This window comes from Salvelinus alpinus, chromosome 2, assembly GCF_045679555.1.
Source record: "Salvelinus alpinus chromosome 2, SLU_Salpinus.1, whole genome shotgun sequence".
NCBI lineage: Eukaryota > Metazoa > Chordata > Actinopteri > Salmoniformes > Salmonidae > Salvelinus > Salvelinus alpinus.
This window is the reverse complement of record NC_092087.1, coordinates 16,198,691-16,221,477: the sequence shown is the minus strand read 5'-3', so window position 1 is coordinate 16,221,477 and position 22,787 is coordinate 16,198,691. Positions and strand designations below refer to the sequence as shown.

The 22,787-nt window shown below is 42.3% G+C and overlaps 1 protein-coding gene across 2 annotated transcripts in view; it reads right to left on the bottom strand.

The window, feature by feature from the left end:
• LOC139554813 (guanine nucleotide-binding protein G(i) subunit alpha-2) overlaps positions 1–21,279 on the bottom strand; it is an 85,743-nt gene extending 64,464 nt beyond the window's left edge. Inside the window, exons 1-2 of one of the 2 annotated variants that reach the window (XM_071367976.1) lie at positions 20,782–21,279; positions 20,436–20,618 (exon numbers count right to left, since the gene is read on the bottom strand). In XM_071367976.1, coding sequence (XP_071224077.1) covers positions 20,436–20,553 — 118 coding nt within the window. In that variant the 5' untranslated portion in view covers positions 20,554–20,618; positions 20,782–21,279. Of the gene's footprint in view, positions 1–20,435 lie in introns of both variants that reach the window. The other variant, XM_071367973.1, reaches the window with a different exon arrangement.
• Positions 21,280–22,787: the final 1,508 nt, after the last annotated feature.

Genomic DNA, 22,787 nt, shown 5'->3' with positions numbered 1-22,787 from the left:
ACATAAGTTGTAATATGGCTTTTTCCCCTAGCTTGACATTTTCAGTGATTTTATCCACGTGTTCCAGCTGTCAAATCCACAAACATCGCACGGCATTATACCTAAAGCGTTGCCATTGGCTGCACGGAGACGCATTAAGAGAAATCCCATGCAGCCTTGTTTACAAGTTTGAACACTGGAATGTGAGATGTAATCTACACCTCGAATATTATGTTTTAGTTTTTAGTTTTTGAGAATCACTGCCAAAGCATCAGCTATGCGGGTTATTGCTTGATCTGATTGAATCTAGGCCTCTCTCTCTCTCTCTCTCTCTCTCTCTCTCTCTCTCTCTCTCTCTCTCTCTCTCTCTCTCTCTCTCTCTCTCTCTCTCTCTCTCTCTCTCTCTCTCTCTCTCTCTCTCTCTCTCTCTCTCTCTCTCTCTCTCTCTCTCTCTCTCTCTCTCTCTCTCTCTCTCTCTCTCTCTCTCTCTCTCTCTCTCTCTCTCTCTATATATATATATATATATATATATAGAGGCTCCTAGATATCTGGCTGCTGCAGAGGAAGAAATAAATCCACCTGTCTCTCACCCGACACACACACACACACACACACACACACACACACACACACACACACACACAGAGAGAGTGAGAGAGAGAGAGAGAGAGAGAGACAGGCAGGCAGGCAGGCAGGCAGGCAGGCAGACAGACAGACAGACAGACAGACAGACAGAGACAGACAGACAGACAGACAGACAGACAGACAGACAGACAGACAGACAGACAGACAGACAGACAGACAGACAGACAGACAGACAGACAGACAGACAGACAGACAGACAGACAGACAGACAGACAGACAGACAGACAGACAGAGCCAAACCAAGCTTGTCTTAATACATAAACACACAGCCCAATGCAAATGTAGTCTACATCTGAGCAGATGGCCATGTGTATTCCTACTTAGTGGCTCCACTCAGGAAAATGTTTGACAACCCTGGGCTTTCAGGGTTGTCAAGAGATGTGTCCAACAACACCATTCGCAAGGGTGTGATTCAACCCACTATAAGCCACTTTAAACACGCCTGACAAGAAACCTGCGCTGTCTGTAAATTAAAGAAGATATTTAATATTTTAATCAAGCGGCTCCTTCAAGAAGTTAATAATGTGGAGGTGAAGCCTTGTTAATGAGATCCTGTGCTACCATCCACAGCTGGGCTGGCTCCCACAGTGAGACGTGCTGGCATCTGGGCTATCATCTGATGAATGAAATATTATTTCAGATTTGGCTCAGCCACATCATTACTCTACGGTGGAGTGAGTGTGTGTGATCCTCTGTGTCTCCTCAGGTCATAGACTCTGAACCACAACAGAGTTGCCTATGCTTGACACACAATGAGCTTGAGAGGTCATGATGAGACAGCATAATGACAGGGACTGACTGACTACTGAAGTCAAACACTGGCTGATGATGGTAATCACTCTCTCTGAACCGGTATTTGCCAGTTTGAAGAGAGAGAGAAATTAAGAGTAAAATAACGAGAAGGCATTATTCTGGATCTGGAGTAATGAAATGGTTGAGGGGGGGGGGGGGGGGGGTAGTGTGGAATTAACCACTGACTTGTGATGACACCACAGCTGAATCTTTCATCAAATCTGCTATGGGTCAATGTATGGTCACACAAAGACTTTGGTCATTGCTGTTACAAGAAAAAAGCAGTAGCATAGCCTATGGTGTTCTTAGACGGCAACACATAATTCTACAGCAGTCATGTTAGAGCCTTCAGGGCAAAACTGATCAACATAGGGTTCGGGGAAAATAAAGAATATATATTAAACAATATATTTAAAATAATAATAGACAAGTAAAACACGCAATAATAAAAGTTATAATAAATACACAATAAGTAATGATATCTTGGCTACATGTGGTACAAGTACCGAGTCGATGTGCAGGGGTACGAGGTAATTAAGGTAGATATGTATATGTACACCAACTAGAAATAAGTGACAGATAATAAACAGTAGCAGCACCATATGGGATGAGTCAAAAAAGTTAGTGCAAAAAGGGTCAATGCAGATAGTCCGGGTAGGTATTTGGTTAACTATTTAACAAACTATTTAGGAGTCTTTTGGCATGGCGGTAGAAGCTGTTCAGGGTCCTGTTGGTTCCAGACGTGGTGCAGTGGTACTGCTTGCCATGCGGTAGCAGAGAGACCAGTCTATGACTTGGGTGGCTGGAGTCTTTGACAATTTTTAGGGCCTTCCTCTGACACCGCCTGGTATGGAGATCCTGGATGGCAGGGAGCTCGGCCCCAGTGATGTACTGGGCCGTACGCACTACCCTCTGTATCCTTGTGGATGCCAAGCAGTTGCCATACAGTGGAGGCTCCTCAGAGGAGGAAGGGGAGGACCATCCTCCTCAGTGAATTTAATACAAATACAAATTGTAAGACATTGAAAAAGTTATCCTTTTTAGATAAAACTATACTAAATATATGCACGTCACCAAATAATTTATTAAAACACACTGTTTTGCAATGAAGGTCTACAGTAGCCTCAACAGTACTCTGTAGGGTAACACCATGGTGTAGCCGGAGGACAGCTAGCTTCCGTCCTCCTCTTGGTACATTGACTTCAATACAAACCCTAGGAGGCTCTTGGTTCTCACCCCCTTCCATAGACTTACATAGTAATTATGACAATTTCCAGAGGAGGTCCTCAAACCTTGCAGAGCTCTTGCAGCATGAACTGACATGTTGTCCACCCAATCAAAGGATCAGAGAATGAATATAGTACTGAAAGCATAAGTTTTCTAAAAATTAACAAGCAGGAGAGAGATTTTGTTCTTTTTTAAACTTTCAGTTTAACTTACTTAGCCAGCAAATGCAGCAGGCTAGTTTAGTTACTCTAACACCCAGTTCAAACAGAGGGATGCTATGTTCGCTAGCTGGCTATGACTATCCAACACAACACTGGAACTCCTCCAAGTCAAGGTAAGCTTTTGGTTTTAGGAATTTATTGCCACCGGGGCCCGCCTGTTGACTAGGACGTTACTTTAGCTAATATGGGGGAAACGATGTAGGCTGTGTGTAGCGTTATGACATGGTTTGGCTTGGAAAGTTTTTTTTTACTTGGTCACATACAGCTGATGTGTTGTGCATTGAAGTCCACAAACAAAGGGAAAAGGTGAGAGGAGGAGAGTGCATAGAGTCGAGAAGAAATACAACGTGGCTGCTGTGAAATTGAACTGTGTTTATGCCTGATCAGGGGTGTATTCATTCTGCCAATTCTGTTGAAAAACGAAGCGGGGATAAAAATACCAGAATTTGTACAATAGAAACTCTCGTTTGCAACTATTGGAATAATGATTACACCCTAGATGAGCTAGATGCAGGCAAGGTGGTGTTGAATGTGTCACTGTCTGTTCATGTGTCACTGTCTGTCATCTCAAATTTTTCTCTCGACCTGTGTGCACCTACGTTGTAAACTTGAACTCATAGGCTAGGTTGTAACAACCTCATGATGGGTATAGGGAAAATGTGAGTATCATGTAGTAGCCTAAACCTATCACTGTTACATTGAACTGGGTGAATGGAATATAAATTACAGTCATCCAACATGTTAGAAATAAGGCCATGCTCATAAAAAGGAAAATCTGCCTCCCTCATCATAAACAGCACTGACCTCCACTGTTGCCTTACCAAGCGTTGATGCAGCCAGTCAAGATGCTCTCAATGGTACAGCTGTAGAACGTTTTGAGAACCTTTGAGTTGACCTCTAACCATTTCTGAGCAGGCACTTCAAAAGGCCATCCTGCAGAGCCTAATTTAAGCCCTCGCCCGATTGGTCTTTCCTCCCCAGCAGGGGCTGGCTCAGGGAGATGATGTAATTACTCCTCTAGCCCTGTTACCAGGGCAGCAGGGGGTGGTTGTTTGTAGGAGGTATTCCTAGAGTCACATCACTATGGCATGTGTTGGCTATGGGGGAAGTACACTTCAATATGAGATGTGTTGGCTATGGGGGAAGTACACTTCAATATGAGATGTGTTGGCTATGGGGGAAGAACACTTCAATATGAGATGTGTTGGCTATGGGGGAAGTACACTTCACTCCCCAGGAAACATGGCAAGAAGAATATTATGTCCCATCACATGCACTCACACACAGACAAACTGACTGACACACACACACACACACACACACACACACACACACACACACACACACACACACACACACACACACACACACACACACACACACACACACACACACACACACACACACACACACACACACAAACACACACACACACAGAGACAAACGATGGAACAGGGAAACCCACATCTGACGCCTCTGGAATGGGGTATTCCCAATGCCATCCAATGTTCCCTCGTCCCTCTCTACATCCCCCACAGAGAAGTCAGAGCATGTCTCTCTCTACCCTGACTCATGAAAAATACATTTTGGAAGATAGACATTTTCAAACCCTGCTCCTTTTTTGCCTTTATCCAGGACACTTGCATGAATTAATGATGACTGAATAAATCACAGTGTGGGGGCCAAGCTGCATTTCAATAAGCTACTGTCTCTTCTTGTTCCTCCCTCTTGCTAACTCACACTGTCTCAGATGACCTGTGGTGGAATACAGTGGTGGAATAAAGTGGTGGTCTGGTTGAATACAGTGATAGAATACAGTGGTGGAATACAGTGTGTACAGTATGGCCCTACATCCAAGCATCTATCTTTCTGCACCAATCACAAGGTCCATATACAAGTCTGCCTACAAGTGGGCTGAATCCTGGCGATATTCATTCATTCACACCTACACGTAGCAGTAAGGAGGAAGTGCTAGTGTCGGGGCATGTGGTGCTGCTGAAGTCGTCTGGAGATGACATGCTGTATCAGAAGAGATCAGAAAATATCTGATAATGGCATGCAAGGGTTTGTGTAGTTGTGCGTGTTGTTATAATGTGTGACACACACACAATGAATGAGAAGAAAGCACGGTAGGCTACGAGCCCGTGTTCTATCTGAGCATTTTAATGGCACAGAGACACAATGATAACTGGTGTGGCCACCCATAGCATTACTAGTCAGACAGTCTAACGTTGGCCGTAGAAGCTGAAGGGGCACTGAGTTAGAGAGAAAACCTAAGGGGATGATGAGGTTGTGTTGCGCAACGGCTGGTACTAAAATAGTAATTAATACTTACTCCTAATGTTTACTGCCACTCTCTTCCCCACAATCACCCTCACTTCACACCCACATACAGGCAATGTCATACAGGCAATGACACACACACTGGGTGGACTGGTCTGGCCTCTAACCCCCAGGCCAAAAGCAGCCGATGTTAATAAATGGTGGCTTGAGAAACTCCCCAGCTCCACAACACAACATCCTTATCGGAATCTATCTAGTCATTTATTAACCAATCCGTATGCCTCTAAATGTGCTCTGTGAGTATGGAACAACAGCGTCGTTCAACTATTGAAGTTAAGCGAAACGGAAGCGCAGAGGTCAGTTGGTTTCATGAGGTGATGTTATACAGGTAAGTTAGGTACATATCTGGGAGAAAGTTCATAAAAGCAAGTATCTGTCAGAGAAATGGAGTCATACAGGTTCATACAGGTTCATGACAACTAGCAAGTGTGTCAGTGCAGTGAGATGGGGCTGTCACCTGTTTAAGGTGGCTAGGCAGGCTCGGAGCGATGGCTCTCCTTTGTCCTTGAGCTCAGCCACCCAGCAAGAGAGCTGCGGGACCTGAGTCCCATTTCAGATGGACAGACATACTTATTGACACTACAGACTCAAAGTCACACTCCTCTGAGTGCCTTATTCCCTTTCTGTAGTCCTTCTGTCTGAGGGAACACGATGTACTGTATATGTGGTCAACTATAAGTTTATTCTTGACTTAAGTGTATGCAATTGAGCCGATGTTCTACAGCAGGGCTATTCAACTTTTACCCCACGAGGTCCAGAGCATGCTAGTTTTATGTTCTACATGATAAATAATTGCACACACCTGGTGTCCCAGGTCTAAATCAGTCCCTGATTAGAGGGGAACAATGAAAATAATGAAGTGGCTTAGATTCCGGATTTTCTGGAACCCGACTTTTTTGTGGATGTGCGATCTGTGGATGTGCGATTTTCTTTTACGTTGCTGCTTCTCAGAACTCCCACTGCCACGTCCCCCTCATTGACATGAAGGGGTAAAGACTTGATGTTGTACACCCGCCCGCCCAACTAGCATCACTACTCTGTACGGTTCAGACTTAGAATATGTGGACAACTATAAATTCCTAGGTGTCTGGCTAGACTGTAAACTTTCCTTCCAGACTCATATTAAGCATCTCCAATCCAAAATTAAATCTAGAATCGGCTTCCTATTTCGCAACAAAGCCACCTTCACTCATGCTGCCAAACATACCCTCGTAAAATGGACTATACTACCAATCCTTGACTTCGGCAAAGTAATTTACAAAATAGCCTCCAACACTCTACTCAGCAAATTGGATGCAGTCTATCACAGTGTCAAACCCACTGGCTCCAGGTTGTCTATAAGTCTTTGCTAGGTAAAGCTCCGCCTTATCTCAGCTCACTGGTCACCATAGCAACACCCACCCGTAGCACGTTCTCCAGCAGGTATATTTCACTGGTCATCACCAAAGCCAACACCTCCTTTGGCCGCCTTTCCTTTAAGCATCAGCTGTCAGAGTAGCTTACCGATCGCTGCAGCTGTACACAGCCCATCTGTAAATAGCCCATCCAACAAACTACCTAACTCATCCCATATTTGTTTGGTTTTCTGCTCTTTTGCACACAAGTATTTCTACTTGCACCTCCTCATCTGCACATCTATCACGCCAGTGTTAATTGCTAAATTGTGATTACTTCGCCTCTATGGCCTATTTATTGCCTTACCTCCTTACTTCATTTGCACACACTGTATACAGATTTGTCTATTGTGTTATTGACTGTACGTTTGTTTATCCCATGTGTAACTATGTGGTGTTTTTGTCGCACTGCTTTGCTTTATCTTGGCCAGGTAGCAGTTGTAAATGAGAACTTGTTCTCAACTGGCCTACGTGGTTAAATAAAGGTGAAATAAAAATAAATAAATAAATAAAGATATGGTCGACATGTTCGAACTATGCATTCCATGCCTCAACCGCGATTTCATGTTATTTTTTCATGACATAGTCTACATGTTGGTACAAACTTTGTTGTCTGTTGTAACAGTATATTTAGGCAAGCATATCAAACACAAGCAAGACATATACAGGCAGCTAAATTAGGCATTATTTTCTCATCATTGCAAACATTGGCTAGTTATTTTTCAGCAACTCTCGCTACGATATGGCAGCATAACAATAAAGATTATCATCACAAATAGTAGGCAGTCTAAAGCAGTAGTTGACAAACAACGTAAGGAATAATGGCGCACCAGGCGATGCAAAATTAACTCACCCAATGTCAGACTCCGGATATACAGTACCAGTCAAAAGTTTGGACACACCTAGTCATTCAAGGGTTTTTCTTTATTTTTACTATTTTCTACGTTGTAGTATAATAGTGAAGACATCAAACCTATGAAGTAACACATATGGAATCAATCAGCCTGACTAACCGGTGTCTGTATGTAGCCTCGCTACTTTTATAACCTCGCTACTGTATATAGCCTCGCTACTGTTTTTCACTGTCTTTTTACTGTTGTTTCTATTTCTTTACTTACCTATTGTTCACCTTTTTTGCACTATTGGTTAGAGCCTGTAAGTAAGCATTTCACTGTAAGGTCTACACCTGTTGTATTCGGCACACGTGACAAATAAACTTTCATTTGATTTGATGTAGTAACCAAAAAAAGTGTTAAACTAATCAAAACATATTTTATATTTGAGATTCTTCAAAGTAGCCACCCTTTGCCTTGATGACAGCTTTGCACACTCTTGGCATTCTCTCCACCAGCTTCACCTGGAATATCTTTCCAACAGTCTTGAAGGAGTTCCCACATATGCTGAGCACTTGTTGGCTTCTTTTCCTTCACTTTGCGGTCCAACTCATTCCAAACCATCTCAATTGGGTTGAGGTCGGGTGATTGTGGAGGCCAGGTCATTTGTTGCAGCACTCCATCACTCCCCTTCTTGGTCAAATAGCCCTTACACCGCCTTGAGGTGTGTTGGGTCATTGTCCTGTTGAAAAACAAATGAAAGTCCCACTCAGCGAAAACCAGATGGGATGGCGTATCGCTGCAGAATGCTGTGGTAGCCATGCTGGTTAAGTGTGCCTTGAATTCTAAATAAATCACAGATAAGTGTCACCAGCAAAGCAGCCCCACACCATCACACCTCCTCCTCCATGATTCACGGTGGGAACCACGCTCACCTACTCTGCGTCTCACAAAGACATGGCGGGTTGGAACCAATAATCTTCAATTTGGACTCATCAGATCAAAGGACATCTTTCCACCGGTCTAATGTCCATTACTTGTGTTTCTTGGCCCAAGCAAGTTTCTTCTTCTTATTGGCCAAAGCAAGTTTCTTATTATTATTTCTTCCTTTAGTAGTGGTTTCTTTGCAGCAATTCGACCATGAAGACCTGATTCACGCAATCTCCTCTGAACAGTTGATGTTGACATGTGTCTGTTACTTGAACTCTGTGAAGCATTTATTTTGGCTGCAATTTCTGAGGTTGGTAACTCTAATGAACTTATCCTCTGCAGCAGAGGTAACTCTGGGTCTTCCTTTCCTGTGGCGGTCCTCATGAGAGCCAGTTTCATCATAGCGCTTGATGGTTTTTGTGACTGCACTTGAAGAAACTTTCAAAGTTCTTGAAATGTTTTGCATTGCCTGACCTTCATGTCTCAAAGTGATGATGGACTGTAGTTTCTCTTTGCTTATTTGAGCTGTTCTTGCCATAATATGGACTTGGTCTTTTACCAAATAGAGCTATCTTCTGTATACCAATCCTACCTTGTCACAACATAACTAATTGGCTCAAAATCAAATTCCACAAATTAACTTTTAACAAGGCTCACCTGTTAATAAAAATGCATTCCAGGTGACTACCACATGAAGCTGGTTGAGAGAATCCCAAAAGTGTGCTAAGCTGTCATCAAAGCAACGGGTGGCTACTTTGAAGAATCTCAAATATAAAATATATTTTGATTTGTTTAACACTTTTTTGGTTACTACATGATTCCATATGTGTTATTTAATAGTTTTGAAGACTTCACTATTATTCTAGAATGAAGAAAATAGTAAAAATAAAGAAAAACCCTGGAATGAGTAGGTGTCCAAACTTTTGACTGGTACTGTACATGCTCGGCTGCCTAGAACATTCGGCTGCCCAGAGGTGGAACAGCTAGGTAGTTTATTCGTGCGGTACTTGCATGATCATTGAGTAGTTAAAACACAGATCGTTTTTTGCCCCAATGCAAAACTCAAGTGCGAAACTCTGGCTTGTGGCCACGATATGGCAGCAACTATAAAGATTAGCCTTCATCATCACACAAAACGTTCATTGTTTTTAATCCAATGCAATGTGTAGGGATTGTGTCCTGCATGTGCAATTGCAATATCCGTTACAACAGACAGAGACGGTTGTATAGCCATCGCTGCAGTTTTTTTTTTTATTCCAGCTGTTCAGGAGTATGGGGCAGAGATAGTCTACATCATCATGGTTCAGGAGACGGTGAGCAAAGAGAGAAATGTAAAAGGGGAGAAACCTCTGTATTCATAACCAAGGCCCTGAAAAAAAGCAGTGTAACAGGTTTCTAGGTCCAGAGTTGAATTTTAGGGTTCTATAGTATTGAATCACAGCTCTTTTAAAGTCTCAGACTTGTCCTTTCATGTCAGCAGAATTGGGCCAGACTGATTAGTGACACAAGATACTATTTTTTGACCAACAAAAATGGCACACACCACAACCCTGACTGGTGTACAGTATGACATCTATACAACAATTTCAAAACTGCCCATTTAAAGTAACACAGCCCTCCCATGTTTCACAGCATTGAAATGTCAAGTATGGACTGCTACTCATCTAACTAATGCTGTGAGTACTGTTGACAGTGTGAGAAACACATGATATCATTCCGTTTATTTACAAGGGTCTAGCTGGCTCCAACTTCTAAGTTACAGATCCGGTGTGTGGCACAATCAAACAAGGTTTCCAGACAATGTTTGCTCTGTTTGGGAACACAGAGTAGTTCAACTGAAAATTCTGTGAAAAATGTCCTGTTGTCAACAGTAATTCTTGAAAACTCAACGTATTCATAGAAAACGCAACAAATCAATCAGTTTAATTTGGCAGTACGCCGACAGCAGTTCCACAATGCTCTTAAACAAGATAGCACCTTCCTCATCCACTTCTCTGAACTTGTTGTTTCTGAGTAGCTGTCTGACCATGCCCAACCAGCCCAGTCAGTTCTTAGTCACTGTGGGTACTGCGTAGCTGGTCCATTGACAAATCATCAACTCAGCCAGGTTAGACACGGAGAGGGCCGAGGGCTCCGATCAATATACCTGGTTGACTCAGTTTACTGAGAAGATGGAGCGGGCATTTTGTTTTCCTGGCCCCGCGATGATAAACAGCAGGCTCAGTCGGTCGGAGACCACGATGCTAGTAAAGAGTCTGACGTATCATACCCCTTCCTTCAGGCTTGACTGGATAGTGGCAAGCAGCCCTGTTTCCTTGTGTACAACTGAAATGATCATAATACTGTGATTGCAGTCCACTCCACTGCATGCGCTCAGCTGACCCTCAATGTAAAAGTTCATTAGCAGAACCATTCTCAGCTCCCTGCAGTGGCACGGGGCTGGTGTACTCTGGGTACACTGAACTGGTCTGAGGCCTACAGACGGCACCACATAATTAAAAGGGCAAGGAGAATTACATGTGGTGTTAAAACGAGTTCAGAGTGTAATCAGATTATAGATTATATCATGATTCCTAGATTACAGACCTGTAATCTAGCTCTCTGATCTCGTGTTTCAGAGAGCCTACAGTCATTCCCATTTCAAACACCCAAATCCCTCTGGGACAATTAGTGTTTCAATTATTATGAAAAATATTGACGTCATAATATGGGGTAGGGGTATCATCGATATAATCCTCTGGCTCTAGTTTTATTTTATCTTGAGTATTGTCCAGTCATATGGTCAAGTGATGCAAAGAAAGACTGAGTTAAGCTGCAGATGGCCAAGAACAGAGCGGTACGCACGCATGCACGCACACACAGACACACACACACTACATGTTCATGTATGTAAATTGTAAAGTCTTTTGTCTGTAATATATTTTTTGTTATGTGTCGGAACCCAGTAAGACTAGCTGTTGCCATTGACGTCAGCTAATGGGGATCCTAATAAATCAAAATATCCTCTCTCATTCTACACATCTGTTGCACACATAGAATTGCATGCTGGATAGCACAAATAAAACACATGACCAGACAGTCACTATTTGTCATAGCTGGCAATGTTACCTCTGTCACTGGGATGGGATGGGTTGTTTTACGGTCACAGAGACCTTGCTAGAGGCTACGGGGTAACATGTCACCATGTCCCAAAACAAACGGTTTTCCTGAAAACACTAGGGGAGAGCTAGCTTAATGCCCTCTGTTGTGTTTCTAGGAAAGAGAGTAGAGCATTTGTTGATTTCAAAAGAATAGATTATTCACGTTCAATTAATCTTGGGCTATTAGTCTGGGGTGACCCAGGAGCTGAGAGTGAATTGGTTTTTAATGAACTCTGATGGCTTTACCTTTCTCTGTCTTTGTTCTCAGCGAACATGATAACCTTGACCTCCATGTTATAATAACCTTTTCTGGAGATGAGGTAATGGAAGTTGATTGATTTGACTTAACAGTGGAAATATGAACTTCAAACTCAATCTTTCAAAGGTCTGGGTTCTCTCAGGCTATAATAACGTTTGTTCTCCTGCATCTCAAGTAGTCCCAAAATAGGGGCAAGTGGGCTGTACTGACTCTCATGAAATGAAATGGAATTTGCGTAGATTTGGTGGAGGAAGAATTTTTGGAGCCAGGATCAGAACAGAGTAGAATAGGTTTGTCTTAATTTGAGGGTTGAAAAAACCCTGCTCTGTTATTTCCCACTGGTTCTGATGAGTCATAAGAACCTCAAGACAAGGAAACATTACAGGGCATGATTTCTATAACCTTTCTCTTACTGTTTCAACTCATTCCTAACTCCCTCTCCCCTAGCTCCTCACACTAGTTCCCTGTCTTCTTCAGTCATTTCCTGAAGATAACAAGCAGAGTAAGTTATATTTTGCTGAATTAAGTCTCTGTCACTTTGGCTCTGCTGGTTCAGTGTGGCTGTCACACCTGGCCCCTGGCAGGGGCTCTCCCAGCATGACTGTACTGTCACACAAAGCAGGCCTGACAGCCAAACAGTCAGCTGCTGTCACTGAGCTGAATGTATGGCCACCTCCTATGGTCGTGACAGAACAACATTAAAGTTTCACACGGCACGCACTTCAGAAAACAGCTGGTGGTATACACAACATAGTATAGGATAGGCAACAGGATAGTACAGTTTAGACTCCTCCACTTCCCACCAGGGCTAGCTGCCTCTGTTGCATGTCTTTTCATATGTATGAGTGTGTGCCAGACCATCCAACTACCACAGGGATAATATCTGCATTGAGGAGTGGAGGCCCGTATGGAAAGTGAGACGCTTAGTTCACTGAGACATTCCTCATGTTGTTTTCTCTCTCTCTTTCTATCGCACTCTTTCTCTTACTAGCTCTCTCTCTCTCCCTTTCCTTCCTCTCTCTGTCTCTCTCTCTTTCTCCACCTCTCTCTCTCCCTCTATCTCTCTTGCTCTCCATCTCCCTCCCTCTTCCTCATTCTCTCTGTTGCTCTCTCTCTCTCTTTCTCTTACCAGCTCTTTCTCTTACTAGCTCTCTCTCTCTTTCTTTCTCTTACTAGCGCTCTCTCTCTCTCTCTTTCTTTCTCTTACTAGCGCTCTCTCTCTCGCTCTCTCTTTCTCTTACTAGCGCTCTCTCTCTCTCTCTCTCTCTTTCTCTTACTAGCGCTCGCTCTCTCTCTCTCTCTTTCTCTTACTAGCGCTCTCTCTCTCTCTCTCTCTCGCTCTCTTGCTCTCCATCTCCCTCCCTCTTCCTCATTCTCTCTCTCTCTCTCTCTCTCTCTCTCTCTCTCTCTCTCTCTCTCTCTCTCTCTCTCTCTCTCTCTCTCTCTCTCTCTCTCTCTCTCTCTCTCTCTCTCTCTCTCTCTCTCTCTCTCTCTCTCTCTCTCTCTCTCTCTCTCTCTCAATTCAATTCAATTCAATTAGATTTATTGGCATGATGTAACAATGTACATATTGCCAAAGCTTAACTTGGAGATTTACAATATTAACATAATTAATAATAGTAATCAATATTGTCAACAGGATAACAGTAACAACAATAATCAAGGGTCAAAATAACCATACATTTAACAATAACAATAAGCATAGAGGACATGTGCTGATTGGTTGGTCTGTCAGACACTGTCCCTCATCTCTCTCTCTCTCTCTCCCAAATAATTGGGGAGTGCAAGTGCCGAGAAGACATCCACTCAGCTGTTGAACTGCAAGAGGCTTTACAGAAATTGTGGAAAAGAGGAATCAAATAGGTGAGAACAGCTGGAAAACTATTTTAGAAAGGATAGACCTAAGGCTTACCTATAGGTCAATGTCTGAAATAGAAAAACATGTTGTTGAACAAGAGGGTAGGACCGAGAAATTAACCCTTTTTCCACCCTCCCATCAGTTTAGTATGACAGAGAAAGTGTAGATGAGGACAGGTTACACTGTTTTGTATATAACTGATGGATATGCACTTGCTCAATCCTACAGTATCTCTCCTTTTAAAACTCTGTATTGGCCATGCATGAGATACTGCATGAAGGCGAGTTATCATAGATGGCGGCGATATTTTACATGCCATCTACAGCGTTTACTGACACACAACCTGTGTGCCTCAGTTGGTAGAGCACGGCACTCACAACGCCAAGAATCGTGGGTTTGATTCTTGCTGGGGCCACCCATACGAATAATTTATGCACGCATTACTGTAAGTTGCTCTCCAGCCTACTCAGATATTCCCTTGGATGTCTACAGTGTCCAAGAGAAGAAGCATGCCCCTACATTGTTCTGCAATCATAAAATCCCTTTACACTGGACTTGGCTACACTTACACAGGGAAATGTACCTTGCTCACATCCGTTCTTGGAGCATGGCAGTGTTGACAAAATAAAAGTGACATTGACACTTAGTCAAAGCATTATATTTAATTTCCCTTGAAGTCGTCAGCCACTTAGCCTTGTTTAAATACTCCAAACCAGAAGGTGGCAGTAGCATTGTTTGACAATGCATGTTTATGTGTGGATTCCAATGTAAGCTATTAATGTTGTTATTTTGTAGAAAGCCCTTGTTGATACTAGCCAGATGGCCACAGCTAGATAACTATGCTAACGTTTATGTAGCTAGCTAAACATTTGGCTATGGGCTGGCACTGGCCGTATGGCATTATGGAGAGTGAATGAATTTGTTTTAGCAAGATGATGAAGAAACAAATTCATTCAATCTCCATAATGCCATACGGCCAGTGCCAGCCCATAGCCAAATGTTTAGCTAGCTAGATAAACGTTAGCATATTCACTAGCTAGCAAAACATAGCTAGCTAGCTAAGGAAACTGCACTAACTCGGCAGCTAACACAGACACCTCTTTCATGGAAATAGATCCATTGTGATTTTATTATGTCAATACTAACTACAGTGGTTAGCTAGCTTGGAGGAAGTATTTAGTGTTGTGTGCATTGCGTCTGTGCACTTAGTCAGCTACCATCGAACAGCCTACATTGCATATGAAGTGTGAGTGGCTCATGACATTTAACTGTGGATGTACAGAGAAAATGCCCTCTTTTTTCCTTTTTGTTGTCACTCCTGTTGCCTCCCCCACGTGGAGTTTGTGCTCTCTGATTGGCTCAAAGTCAAGTTCTCTGTGTGTTTCATGCTTTAGATGCACCTCTCTTTGCCACAGAGACAAAATGTTTCTGTTTTAATGTAACTGCCCAGTGTTTACAGATTTCTATGAAATATGATTCCTTTTAATACAAAGTGTCTCTATGGGGCAGACAGAACATTTTACAGTTTTAGAATTTGTTTCCTGCAATTCTACAGTACACATTTTGCCATGGTTTATGTCATGGCTATCTGAGTGACTCAAACATTATATCAAAATCAATGGGGACCACATGCCATGACATTTTGGGAATTTTTGATTCTCCCTCACTGTCTGGTTTTTATTTGGATGGTTGTTAGTTCTCAAAGATGATCTTATTAAAAATTATACAGCTCCATTATCTTTTCTACATACTTTATATATGATTGTAGTCATTTAAGTTGACACTGAAAACATTATAGCATCCAGAACATCTTATTTTTATGGCAGCCATGATTTAGAAGCTGCGGCCCGCCTTTGCTAAATTTATTTAGGGGAAACACTGATACATACTGTATATACTTCCAGAAAATATGCCTATTTTATGAAGATTACGCAAAGTCACACATCTTCTATGAGCAGATGCTATTTGGCTTGCGCTGATTGGGTTGTTTGTCTGGGTTATCTCGTTTCGCCACTTATCTGACTGTGTCCCTGTTGCACAGGCAATAACTGCTGCACAAGACTTTATGGGCAGAATCCCATCTGCAGAGAGCCTATTCCGTTCTTATCCACAGTGGCTATCTTCGTTTCCTATCATGTCTCCCTGTGATCCGGTGTTAAGCATAGTGGTGACATATGACTGTCTCTCAGGAATATCTTTACCCAGATACTGTCTGGGTAAAGAGTCGTGCAGGACACTTTGAATTTATTTTGCCATTGGATTTGTTGCGCTGCCAGACTCAGAAGAAGATGAAAATATGTGGTTTTCGGGCAATGGCCTTATGGGATAGCTAGCAACTTGTAAACAATTACCCATTCCTTTATGAGTACTAATTTAGTAGCAATGTTCAATCATTTTCTACAAAAAAAACTAATATTGTGATGGTAATGACTTATGTTTAGGATGATAATTATTAGTTGGCTTAAGTCGCTAGCTAGCTACAGTATCTTCAACCTAGCCACACTCTTAAGAATGCTGGGTTGTTCAGATGACCCAACTGCTGGGTTGCAGGCATTGGGTCACTTCGTTGGGTTGTTTTCTTTAAAAAGAGTCCGGTTGGGTTGTTGCTGCTGAGTTATTGATGGTAAAATCTTCCTAAAAACTATATTTTGGTATTTTCTTCATTAGTCCGCTGTTGATACAGTCCCAACATGTTTTACATGTCAGCAGTCAAGTTAAGATATTGGACTTTGAAGAAGCAAAGTGTCACTTGCCACATCATCACGATGATGCATTTTTAAATCAAATGATGCATTTTGGGTCATTGACACGATCGTCGTATGGAATGGACCAAGGTGCAGCGTGGTGAGCGTACATTCTTTCTTTATTTTGCAAATGTCGCCAACAAAACAATAATACAACAAAAACGACCGTGAAGCTCCGTAAGGCTATACATGCACAAACGAAGACAACTACCCACAACTACCAAAAGGAAAAAAGGCTGCCTAAGTATGATTCCCAATCAGAGACAACGATAGACAGCTGTCCCTGATTGAGAACCATACCCGGCCAAAACATAGAAACAAACAACATAGAATGCCCACCCCAAATCACACCCTGACCTAACCAAATCGAGAAATAAAACGGCTCTCTAAGGTCAGGGCGTGACAGTCATTGTGATGATGTGGCAAGTGAAACCCAAAAGGTTATACTCCTTTACTTCTAAGAGTGTAGGCTAGCCTATAGATGTGACTAGATGACCAGGTGATTTGCCTGAAAATCCATAGGACTACACTAGCCCCTTTCCTTTTTATGCTATAGCTTTTTTAGTTTCCAAGCAGCTCCCAAATGTAGGTCTTTCAACTTGGCCCATTTTCTGTGAGCAAGCCAGTGTGTAAATGGAGGGTTTCTATATTGAGGCTGTGGTGGCAAATTTCTGCATTACCAAATGAGGAGAGTTACAAACATCACACACCAGTCAGAGTTATACTTAAACTACATCTTTAATAATAATAAGAGCTTTGCATTAGCAATGACTTTCAATGATGCGCCATTTCTAATGAACCATTGAAAGTGACAACACAAAAGTACAAAGATCTTTTATAGCCAAGATACACCCCTCTCAACCTACATGACAAACCACAGATCTTAGGAACAGTTCACAAAGAAAGACTTTTACTTGAGAAAGGAGTATCCCATAGCCAGATAGAATTCGCTATAAATTATCGTTCAGTAAAACGAGGATCTAATCTCGTTCCTGGTACTTCATAGCACAAAAACACCAACTCATCCAAAGGCATAAATCAATTGTCAACTCTAGATACACCCATCTCAAGTAAACCCCCTCTTGACCCCACTCCTGGACAAGCTCACTGAGGGGAGTGAGCCTCTAGGTCACACACTATCCCAGGATAAGTGCAACATCAGAGAGGACATACAATGGTTCCATACACATTCCCCAATGCCAAAGGAGGGAGTGACTTGCGCACAGACATTGTGGAGACAAGAAATTGGTTCCCCTTTAATCACGCCACCCCTTCACATGGTTTAACAGATACATTCACATATGAAGACAATGTTCCATCCTGTCCTCTTCCCTTTCTGATATTCTGCATAGCACCAGGGATATGTGAAAGACAAGCCTGACCTCTCCCCTCTCTGGGCCCCAAGTGACTGAGCCCCAGCTGAGGGAAGAATTGCAACTGCCAACACTAGAGTCCAAAGAAATACATTCTAATAGACATGTATATCACATAAACATATTATGCAATACAACCATTATAACATAATCTTGCAATTTTTCACGACAAGGCACACCGTATTTCTTTCAGAACATTGGCCAAAAGGACCAGGGAGGTACTGTACAGCCAAGCAATGTCAGCAGAGGTTACTGTAATATATTTATGCCCAACCCAGGACATACAACTCCAGTGTGGTTCCCTCTGCAAACCGGGAACCTGTGCAAGTCGGGACCCTAAGCAATCGACTCCATATTTCCATAATTTATTTGGCTTTGTTTTGGGCACCTTGGACGGTTCCAATGTCGATCATATTGCAAATAGGCATTTTCAAAACCTCTGTGTTTTGTTCACAGAACTGTGATTGGTAGGAATGTGTGGCATCAATCATAATGCAAAATACTCATATTCACTAGAGGTGAATGTGTTGTTGTGATTCCAGCACTGCAGCTGGAAGGAGTGGGGCATTTTGCAGTGTACCAACAAATTAGAGTCTAAGATAAGAATCAGAAATAACAAGAAGGCTACCAAGGGTAGGCTAGGCCTAATACTGCTGTTGTGAACAACACAATACACTGACTCTATCTCTTTAGCCTTGCACAGCGACATCACATTAGGTTAGATTATTACATAAACACACTCTCTAATACACTGACTCTATCTCTTTAGCCTTGCACAGTGACATCACATTAGGTTAGATTATTACATAAATACACTCCCCAATACACTGACTCTATCTCTTTAGCCTTGCACAGCGACATCACATTAGGTTAGATTATTACATAAACACACTCTCTAATACACTGACTCTATCTCTTTAGACTTGCACAGCGACATCACATTAGGTTAGATTATTACATAAACACACTCCCCAATACACTGACTCTATCTCTTTAGCCTTGCACAGCGACATCACATTAGGTTAGATTATTACATAAACACACTCCCCAATACACTGACTCTATCTCTTTAGACTTGCACAGCGACATCACATTAGGTTAGATTATTACATAAACACACTCCCCAACACTTCCTTTGTGTGAAAATATGACTTAGAGGAGGTGGTGTTTACTACTTTCTGCCCCTGCTCAGTCAAATTCCTGATTGCATTGTCATACGCTCCAACATACATTACTCTGCCTGTTCAACACAGCCTGTGTAATAATAAGTATGTAGCTACCTGTTCTGAACAAAATATTGACTGACTAAACCAGTGGTTCCCATTCCCAACCTTTTTCAGTTACTGTATGACCAACTGAATTTGACTCTGCCCCGAGTACTCCTGGAGTACCCCCTCATGTGCATTTTACCTCATGTGCATTTTACCAGTAAGCCTATGTAACAGGGTTGGTTATGTTTCCACTTGCCTCTAAAGAAATGTGTATTTGATGTTCAAGCATTCTTATTGGTTAGTTCAACTCTGATGACAATAAGGGGTGTTGTGATTGGCCCCGCTTGCAGATAGGGGGAGATCGCGAACGTCAGGTCTTCCCAGTATGAAAATGTGATGCGAGGGGTAGGTCACGTTCTGAATACTGTTTTCTATTTTCTATTTTACAATGTGTACAAGTTTGCTGTACGTTACTGATTTTATACATGTGTGGGTATATGGTACCTGTTAGGGATTGAGGGGCTTTCTGGGATGTGCTTTGGCATATGATTGCTGTAAATAATTGTGTTAGCTAGCATACACCGATGTCATGGTCACATAAGCCACGGCTAACACAGTTGTCTTCATGCTACAGATTTTGCCATCGACAGCCATCAACACTGTTAAGTCCTGCACAACTAACGTGCTGTTTCCCATTTAACAACAGGTATTTACACATGTTATATTTTGTATTGTATTGTTGTATTTTGTTCGCCCAGTATGAAAATGTGATGCAAGGGATTTTGCCATCGACAGCCATCAACACTGTTAAGTCCTGCACAACTAACGTGCTGTTTCCCATTTAACAACAGCAGAAATAAATGATGCTCAACTGGGACCACTGGCCGAAGTTATTTATTTTGTGAAAACACAACGCATGGGGAGTACATTATACATCTGTTACACCTATGGTCTCATCAGTCTTCTCAAGTACCCCCTGTGGATAGGCCAAGTACCACCGCTGGGAACCAGTGATTTTCACCCAAACAGATACATGGCATATGCATTGTCACACACGGAGATGCAATTCAGAACCACATTGATGGATGAATACAACATCTCTGCTTGACCGAGAGCTATGTAGCACTAGGATAATTACTTATGGTTCTTTGCTACAGTAATTATGTAATTTGTTCTAAGGCGTTGGCAGAGCAAGCTCAGCATCAACAGTCGACCACATAGAAAACACAACGCTCGGTAGAAACAAAACAATGCGTGCGCTGCGGATTGATGCCTAGCAGACGCGCGGCGGATGGACACCCTACCAGTGCCAAAAGGCAACGTGATGCAGCCCATTACGCTACCACTTATGATCAAAATTGTGGACAATTCTGTTTAAGAGTTTGAAGCACTCAACCCCGAAACAGAGCCCAACTAGGAACGTAACCTACACTGGCTAGTCGTCCATTCGGCCAAGCAAATGAATAGAATAAACGGCATCCCATACCTAGTAAGAGCAGTTTCACCTCCCTTGCAGCCTTCTCACCATCCTCGCGGAGATTTTTATCAATCATCTTTGATCTCTCCGCGGCCGCTTTATCTTCCGCACTTAGCGTACAACCCATGTTTCCAAAAGCACGCGCGCACTGACGGCCGGCGCAAGGATTCTTGAAGGATTTCGTCTTGACTGCTGTTTGATACGCCAACAAAAAAGAAACGGTTATTCAAAATCCTTCCTGTCCTGTTCAAGAGACGTGCGCGTGAAAATGTTGTAGTCTAGTTCTAGTTCAATCCAAATGGCACGCACAAAATGTCGTTATTCTGAGTGATGTAAACAAATGTTCCGTCAATACCTAGCTATATCCTTTTGGTCGCAGAGCAATCTTCTTGGAGATGCTACTTCAAGGAATACCACTGAAAGTTGCAGTCAAATCTCAGGTTGCGTATACGAATTGGTTCTGTAGTATTGACCATTGGTAATCAATTCTGACAGTCGCACCGATATAAGCTAGTCAATCGTATTCCTCGTTCGTTCGTTTCTTTCGACCAAGTGAAGGTAGGTGGAATTCAATCACATGGATGTGTTCCTAGTGAGCGACTGCGCTCCCAGACTCAACCGCGCAGTCAAATGAACATAACCAGTGGAAATCCAGACAAACCGCTGGCGCTCTTCAGCTGCCAACCTGCTGCTTGCCTTCTACGGGGATTTGTTGACACCCTTTCTGTGCTCAGTTGATATAATATATCCACATTGTGTGTCGTAGATTTAACAAATGGTTGATACACCACCGTTGGTAAGTTTTCTGCAGTAACGGGAGGCAATAGCCTAGTGCCAAATGCATCCTATTTGAAACCCTGCTGTAAATTCCGTGATTTGCAAGTCTCTTGTCTTATGGGAAATGTAGGCAATTATGTAGTAGCCTACCTCAACTCCATGGAGTATACATACCTTTTAGTAAATGGTAATCAAATACAACCACCGACTGTTTCCTTGTTTTAATTGGCACATGCGCATTCGTGCTGTTACCATTTTAGGGCAACAGCAATAAGGAAACAGTCTGTGGTTTTATTTGATTGACGTTTTATTAAAATTTATGAATTTCAGCAAATAAAGAAAGACACTTATCATCAGAGGACAAACATAGGTACACGATAAGGGTTTAAGAATTTACATGTTTGAAGTTTCGACTAATAGCGACTCGAAGGAGTCGTATTCATTTTTTTTAAAACTAGTCTGCGCTCAAAGTTGAGGTAGCCTACTTGGCGAGCAATTATTGGAATATACTGTAAATGGGTTAGGTAGAGGGTGAGCACTGCAATGATCTGCGTGAGCATCATCATTCACTGGGATAATATTCATGGTGGTCTAATTATAGGAATCCATGTTTTTTTCCAGATGATAAATAAGAAATGTGTCCATATATCTAAATGAACATGGGATGGGATGACTATGACACCTCTCCACCAGCAATGGACTGCACTAAACATTTAAATGGATCTGTTGCACTTTACATTAAGTGGCCTAAAATTGTATGGTAGGCTAATTACACGGCAGGTATAATTCTAGTGTAATTACAGTGTAGGTAAATTGGTACATTGATCTGGACACAAGGGGGAGTATTACAACTCATAAAACTGATGGCTGTATTTTTCTTAAGTGATTTCTTTGGTATCCAAACTATTCTCATATGATTTCATGTTCAAAAGCCTATTCATGAACAACATATCTTATAACTTAATTAACCACTTTACTGCCAACAACTAAGCAATGTTCTGTTGAAGGGACCCTCACACTGATTTTTGACTGTTTCATGTAGGCCTACAGGGAACAGATAGTCCTCTTCATAAGTATGTTGTTTTAATACTGATTAAAGAAGATTTATGATTCATATAAATAACTACTGTGTCAAGTATTTGCTAACACAGCCTGGAATATGTTCCGGGATTCCTCCGATGGCATTGAGGAGTACACCACATCAGTCATTGGCTTCATCAATAAGTGCATCAATGACGTCATCCCCACAGTGACCGTATGTACATACCCCAACCAGAAGCCACGGATTACAGGCAACATCCGCACTGAGCGAAAGGCTAGAGCTGCCGCTTTCAAGGAGCGTGACTCTTACCCGGAAGCTTATAAGAAATCCCGCGATGCCCTCCGCCGAAACATCAAACAGGCAAAGCGGCAATACAGGACTAAGATCTGTTTATTATATTATAATTAAGTCTATGATTTGATATTTGATAGAGCAGTCTGACTGAGCGGTGCTAGGCAGCAGCAGGCTCGTAAGCATTCATTCAAACAGCACTTTCCTGCGTTTGCCAGCAGCTCTTAGCAATGCTTGAAGCACAGCGCTGT